This window comes from Diabrotica virgifera, chromosome 4, assembly GCF_917563875.1.
Source record: "Diabrotica virgifera virgifera chromosome 4, PGI_DIABVI_V3a".
Classification (NCBI taxonomy): domain Eukaryota; kingdom Metazoa; phylum Arthropoda; class Insecta; order Coleoptera; family Chrysomelidae; genus Diabrotica; species Diabrotica virgifera.
The window spans coordinates 146,095,282-146,103,384 of record NC_065446.1 but is presented as its reverse complement, the minus strand read 5'-3'; the positions used below and the strand labels follow the sequence as shown (position 1 = coordinate 146,103,384).

Genomic DNA, 8,103 nt, shown 5'->3' with positions numbered 1-8,103 from the left:
GAAGTTATACTTCTATTATAATATAATTTAAATTCATATTATGATTTCAACGAAATCAATATACCTATCTACTTAAAACAGTTTTTTTTGTATTGTATTTAAATATTAAACTAATTTTAGGAAGAATAAAAAGAATAACACAAATTAAAAAAAAAGGATATGACTTTGTCCGGATTCGAACAGGGCACCACTCGATCCCTAGGGGAATGCTCTACCGATCAGCTACCACCGCTTTTGTATTCAGTCGATCATTTCTAGGACATAATTACAATCACGGTGACAAATACATTAATTGAAAATAAATATTTTCAATAATATTTATTATTAGGAAGATGGGGTGGCGATTAGGCGATGCTGGTTTATTACGCAATCAAATTTAAAGCGGACTGTAGGAAAATATTAACAAAAAAAAGTCTTACCTTATTTTAACTGGTAGGTCGAGAAGTCTTTAGTTATTAGTAAGGTGAAGGAAGGAGGGAGAAAGGGTTAATTTATTTTTTACTATAACTGAAACCGGCGTTTTTTGGCGACACTGGATAACTATGCGAAACGACTTAACAATTTGAGTTGTTCTTACTTACTGAGGCTACTACTAGTTACTACTAACGAAAGGTAATTAAAGAGAAAACAAAAAATTTAGTACAATATCTGGGCAAGAAAATAGGCCAGGTACTTCGAATGAAATAAATTTAATGAGGCCAAAACATCCTGCCCCCCCGAGTTTATTTTTAAAATAAACGAAAAATCAACGAAAACTAATTTAATTTTAATATGCTAAGTCTGCACATGAACCCATCACCCTAAACTAAAATTTTAACTATCAAATAAAATAAAAAATCCTCTCCGGTTATTGACTGGGTAGAGGACACAGTTTAACGACTGGGCGCATGTAACTACCGTGCTTGGTTCGCACTTTTACGATTCGAACAATCCCATCTTTTCCAGGATACAAAGTCTCTATGACTGCCAGAGGCCACTGTAAAGGTGGGATAGTTTCATTTTTTATTATAACTACCATTCCCTCTTTGGGAGGATTCGAGTTAGTGTTCCATTTTAAACGAGACTGCATAGAAGACAAATATTCTGAATGCCATCTTTTCCAATAATGTTGAACAATGCAATCTAGTAATTTATATCTTTTCAAAGTACTCATATTTTTATCAAGATCAATATCCATCGAGGGTAATGACACTAAAGGTTCTGTACATAAAAAATGCGATGGAGTCAGCGCGACTGGATTTTCAGGGTCGTTACCTTGAACACAAAGAGGAAGCGAATTCAAAAGACACTCGATTTGTGTCAGAACAGTTAAAAATTCTTCGTAAGTAAGGATCTGATTCCCCACAACTCTACTTAAACGAAGTTTTACACTTTTTATATTGCTTTCCCAAATACCACCGAAGTGACTGCCATAAGGTACGTTCATTTTCCAAGAAATTTTGGTATTATTAAGTTCCTGTTGGAATGCATCTTTATAAGTTTTTGAAGTAGTTAATTGATATATTTCATCGAGGACTCTTTTGGCACCAACAAAATTTGTGCCATTATCTGAATATAAAACCTTACAATTTCCACGGCGAGATAAAAATCTTTTGAAAGCGGCTAAGAAACAATCTGTAGAGAGCGAGGAGGCTAACTCAAGATGTATGGCTTTCGTACTTAGAAAAACAAACAAACATACGTAAGCCTTTTGAGTTTTTACGCCACGATATTTTCCTATAGTAATGGAAAACGCACCAGTATAATCTACACCAGTGTGTAAAAAGGCTTTTGCCTGATTGACTCTTACGGCGGGTAAGTCAGCCATCATAGGATAGGTAGGTTTAGGATTAAGACGAAAACAACGACTACATCTCCAAATTCTATTTCCGATGGCCTGACGACTAGATAGTATCCAATAATTTGTTCTCAGAAGATTTTGCAACAAATACGCTCCAGCATGTAAATGCAATTTATGGAAATAATCTATTAACGAAATGGTTAAAGGATCGGCTTTGGGCATCAAAATCGGATGTTTTTGTTCAAAACTACATTGGGAGTTGGACAAACGTCCACCTACTCTAATTATTCCATTTTCAATAAATGGATTCAAACGACGTATGGAAGATTTTACAACGAGATTTTGAGAAAGGGCTTTATATTCTTCAGAAAAATGTTTTTGCTGGACAGCTCGAATTAATTCAATTTCTGCAATTTTTAAATCAAATAGAGATATCCGTTTATTTAAAGGCAATTTTCTAAGAAATCTCAATACATATACTGTGGAATTTAAAAGTTTCGACCAACTGGAAAAATATTCAATAAGAGTATACAGCGGAGAAATTACACGAGTGACATTACCAAAGAAGGTTTGTGATCTATATTCAGAATCACAAATCATAATTTCCTGTCCGTTGACGGACTGAATAGGCCAATATTCTGGCTTCAACAGTAACCAATTTGGACCAGTAAACCATGTGGGATGGTTGACTAACGAAGAAGGAAACAAATCTCGAGAGGCGCAATCAACAACATTTTCCTTTCCAGGAACAAAAAACCAATACTGTGACGGAACCATCTTATGAATTGTAACAATCCTATTTTGAACAAATAATTTGAGATTTTTCTCTGAGGACTTTATCCAATTTAAGACAATCATGGAATCACTTAAGACAAAAATTTTATCAATATTATGTCTAGGAGAATAAGTTTCAATAGCATGTGAAAGAAGCTTTGAGAGAAGAAGCGCTCCACAAAGCTCTAATCGAGGAAGAGTTATTTTAGACATTAGAGATACTTTAGATTGAGAGTACAGTAAAGTAACTTTAACTTGACCTGTACAATTAACAACCCTGGAATAAACCATGGCTGCATATCCAGCAGCACTTGCATCTGAAAATCCTACAAAAGACAACGACGAATTAGGTGTAACTGCTATATGGCGTGGAATTTGTATTTTGTATAGGACATGAAATTCATTTTGAAACTTTTCCCATGCTATTCCGATTTCTTTTGGTACGGTACTATCCCAATCTACCTTTAGAGTCCAAAGTTTTTTTATCCAAATTTTAAGCAAGAGGGTTATAGGAGATAGGAATCCCAAGGGATCAAACATACGAGCAACAAGTGAGAGCATGTTTCTTTTTGTACAATGAGTCGATGAGGGTATTTCTAACCCAAAACTAAAATTGTCACATTTTTCTTCCCATTGCAATCCTAACACTTTGGAGACTGACTTATCAAATTGTTTGGTTTTGACCAATTGGAGGGGTTCGGGGATTGTCGATAGTAGATCGTTCGAGTTCGACATCCATTTGATTAATTTAAAACCACCTTTTTGAAACAAATTCACTAACTGAGTGTGTGTAACTATAGCTTCAGAAACATTTGGAAAACTGCTAATAAAATCGTCTACATACATATCTCTTAAAATTAGGATGATAGCATCAGGAAAATTTTTAGATTCGTCATTACATAATTGTTTTATTACCCTGAGACTAAGATATGGTGAGGATTTTACTCCAAAAGTTAAAGTATTAAAATTGGAAAATAGAAATAGGATCATTGGTATCAAATCTCCACAAAACTCTTTGAAACGAACAATGAGATTCAACCACTTTAACCTGCCTATACATTTGTTTCAAATCAGCGACAATTGCGATTGGAAAAAGACGAAAATTCAACAATATTGTGGTAGGATTATTTTGTAATTTTGGACCTTTATAAAGAATTTCATTTAATGACGGTCCTTTACTAGTTTTCATAGAGGCATCAAAGACTATTCTACAAGGAGTGGAAGGGCTATCTGGTTTAAAAACACAATGATGGGGAATATAATACGACAACGAATCAATGGTTTGAATGGGAACTAAACTCATGTGCTTTTGGTCTAAATAGTCTTGAAAGATATCACAGTAAAGTTTTCTAAGTTCTGGGTTTGGTGCGAGGCGATTTTCTAAGGAAAACAATCTATTTTTAGCAAGAACAAAAGAATCACCCAGTACATTAGGATCATTTTGGAACGGCAACGAAACTGTGTATCTACCATCTGCATCTCTACATACATTTTCTAAAAATAAATTTTCACAAATTTCATCTTCTGATGAACTATTAGTAACAGTGGGCAAATCCTCTAATTCATACATTCTTTCGACCAAGGAATCTAAATTCAACAAAGGGTTACAGAAGAAAGACAAATATGTGTGGATTTTCTCAAAATTTGGTGCAGCTGAGCCCATGACTACATAACCTAAACTAGTCTCAATAGCTGATAGAGAATCTTCGCATGACACTCTATTACAACCAATGATATTTGAAAAGAGAGATAAGCCTAAAATACCAACTATCTTGCCAGGAAAAAAGAAATTCGGGTCAGCTAATTTCAAGTGTTCTATACTGTTAATACAGTCTTTATCAACTGGTTGATCTGGCAACTTATTAGAGATTGTGTCTATAAGCAACACTTCTATAGGATATTCTATTTTTTTATCAAAATGAGAAAAGATAACAATGTTGGTTTTACCTACTATCGGGGTGGTTGATCCTCCTATACCAGAGACTGTCAAATTTAATTTCGAATAACTTAGGCCTAATCTTCGGGAACAATCAAAAGTAAGAAAATTAGCAGAAGAACCACTATCTAACAAAAATCTAACCTTGTGAGCACTACCCCATTTATCAACAACTTTAACCATTATTGTCCCAAACAGACTAACAGAACTCGATTCTGATTCATTTGGGATATTTTTAGAATGGCAGACATGTAAAGTAGAAGGATTATCAGAAGAACCAGAGGTAGGCTCAGTACTAGTGGAGGGAAATGGAACATTTTCATTAGGCCGAGTAGTATTTGGCTTATGCAACTTGGAATGGTGCCTAGCTTTGCACACAACACAAGAAAATTTTGACGGACAATTGGATACTCGATGCTTTGAAGAAAAACAATTTAAACATAAATTATTTTCCTTCACTAATTTAAATCTGGATTCAAATGGTAGCCCTAAAAAGTGCTTACAGTCTTTAATTAAATGTGGGCCTTTTTTACAAACAACACAATCTATAGAGGAATACTTATTCTGTACTTGCAAATGAAATGATTTGTTCGGTTTTTGAAACGAAGAATTATTTTTGGAATTCCTTGATCTATCATTTTTAATAAGAGCTTTACTACGTTGGCGTAAAAATTTCAATAAATCATCATAAGCGGGTAAATCATTATTATTTCTTATTAAATCAAATGAATCTATGGTATCTTGTGGTAATTTTAACATAGCTAAATAAGTTAAAATATGATCATCTAAATTATCGAGATTTAATCGTTTTAGTGCAGAAACATTAGTATCAAACTTTTCCAAAAATATTTCCAAATAGGATGGATTATTAGATTGCAAACCGCGAAAATTAACAATTCGATCCATATAGAGATTAAACAAATATTTTTTATCATTATATCTTTCAACAAGCATATTCCAAATAATATCATAATTATTAGGAATGGGTTCTATTGAGCTACAGCTTTTCAAGGCTTTCCCGGAAATACACCTCAACAAATACTGTAGCTTATCGGACTTGGGATATTCTATTTTGTTATGAACAAATTGTTTGAAATTTTCATAGAAAACAGGCCCAGAGATATATCTTCACCATCAAACTTAACTAATTCAAATTTGGGCATTTTAATATTAGAATTATTAGTACTATTGGGATTATTACTCAAAACAGCAGGTTTATTTATTAATACTGAAGCTAAATATTCAATATTGGAATAGAGATCATAAAATGCATCTAAATGCGTATGGTAAGAAACGCCAGCATCTGGCTCCATCTCTTGTTTTAATATAACGATATCTTGAACAATTTCGTCATATTCTGATAGAGTTTTTTCGAAAGTACTATATCTAACTGCAAAGTTACGCATTTTTGAGGCATTTTCTGGATCTTTTTCTAAGGCCGACCCGGCATCGTAACATAATTGATCCCTACGAAAGATAGTTTCACGTTTAGAGCATAATCGCTCCAATTTTAGTTCGTTTTGACTTTTAGGCATGTTTAATAATAAATATTGAAATTCTTTCAAAAAATTATCAATGATGAAGAAATAAAATGGAACAAAAACCAAAATATGTCAAGAATAGTAGTTAGGTGTATGTATTTTTTCAACAATTACTCAAATTTTATTAAACTAAATCCAAACAAACTATTTTTAGGTTTGCAAAATATCCAAATAAAATATATTTAATTAACCAAAGTCGATTTCACTAAGTGATGGGTTCAGAAGCAAAAACACGAATTCAATGTCCTAGCTATAGTCGACCGAAGAACAAGGTTTTTCGATACACGACAAAAAAAGGGTACACTACGATTTAATTAGATTTTAACACGACAAATATACTATACCGATTACAATTATAATTTTAAATAAATTTATCCAATGCGAAAAATACGATAGATCAGATCTTGAACCGGCAAAACAACAACGAAATTGATTCAAGACAATCCGGCTAGAAGGCCAAACTTATGGGGTGGCGATTAGGCGATGCTGGTTTATTACGCAATCAAATTTAAAGCTGACTGTAGGAAAATATTAACAAAAAAAAGTCTTACCTTATTTTAACTGGTAGGTCGAGAAGTCTTTAGTTATTAGTAAGGTGAAGGAAGGAGGGAGAAAGGGTTAATTTATTTTTTACTATAACTGAAACCGGCGTTTTTTGGCGACACTGGATAACTATGCGAAACGACTTAACAATTTGAGTTGTTCTTACTTACTGAGACTACTACTAGTTACTACTAACGAAATGTAATTAAAGAGAAAACAAAAAATTTAGTACAATATCTGGGCAAGAAAATAGGCCAGCTACTTCGAATGAAATAAATTTAATGAGGCCAAAACAGAAGACAAATCCAGAGACATAAAAATTATAATAAATATATTTACTAAAAACACTAATAATATATTCTTTTCCCGCACACTTTATTTGCGCTACATAACTTAAAAGATGTAGCGACTAATACCGTACTCTCGGTGTGCGAATGCCCCCGGGAAGGTAAAAATTCACCCTCGTGACTGAAGAAGAATAACTTCAAAAACCTTTTTTTGACATCTAATGTCACGCGTCCTCTGGCCGAGTATAACACTAGGCCAGAAGACACCAGGGTAGTGCCGGATTAACCGTATTCCGTCTAAAACCTTAACCACCGCTCCAAAGTAGTAGTAAAAAAAACCAAAGTCCACACACCGTCCTTGGTATAATTTCCTCTTCTGTCCTCCTGTTCCTTCTTCTTCATCACCCCCGAGATCAGACAGTGCACCTCTCTCCATTCTCTTTCTCCTCTTAACATCACATTTACCATATTTCTTTTATCAAGCCTGAAACCCATCCGCCTTTCGAAGTCTCCCCTCTCATTTGCCCACCTCTGACAGTTAAAGAGGTGGACAGGAGCGTCCGGCACCCCACAAACAGCACAGTTCGCAGAAGCAGAATTACCTATCCTATTTGTAGAGGTGCCAAAGCTACCATGCGCGGTCAGAAACTGCGTCAGGAAGAAGTCCAATTTCCTGAACTTACATTCCCACCACGGTCTCAGATCGGGAATAAGCTCCTTCGTCCACCTTACCTTTCCGCTATCACTCGCCCATTCTCTCTGCCACTCCTCTATCGTTCTCTCTCGACCTTCCTCATCTATATTTCCTTCCATCCTCCTCGCATACAGTCTCGCTCGCTCTTTACACAATAAGACGATCGGTATCACCGCTCTAATAACAAAAAGCCTCGTGTGAGGCCGTTCTGTAGGCACTAGATACCCGGAGGAGCATTCGCCTTTGCGAAGTCTCCAACAGCTTGGCGTACTTCGCTGTATTCAGCACGCTGCACCACACTGGAGCAGCGTATGGCACCACCGACTGGAAAGCTCCATCATTAGAACCCTTCTTTTGGTACTACCTGGGCCTCCAATGTTCGACATTAGCCGTACCAATACCTCCAGACTTCGGTTCGCCTTCTCCAATGTCTTTTGGATATGTACTCAGAATCTCAGTCGTTCCGACAGCCAGACTCCGAGGTACTTAATCGATTTAACCGGTACAACTTCCACCTCTTCCACTATAAAGCGAAGAGATGATTTGTC

At 35.2% G+C, this 8,103-nt stretch overlaps 1 protein-coding gene across 1 annotated transcript; it reads right to left on the bottom strand.

The window, feature by feature from the left end:
* Positions 1–2,268: 2,268 nt before the first annotated feature.
* On the bottom strand, positions 2,269–3,400 carry LOC126883685 (uncharacterized). The gene is made up of 2 exons (XM_050649345.1): positions 2,341–3,400; positions 2,269–2,285 (listed from the first exon to the last, which is right to left on the bottom strand). The coding sequence occupies exons 1-2, from the start codon at positions 3,398–3,400 to the stop codon at positions 2,269–2,271; spliced, it is 1,077 nt and encodes a 358-aa protein (XP_050505302.1).
* Positions 3,401–8,103: the final 4,703 nt, after the last annotated feature.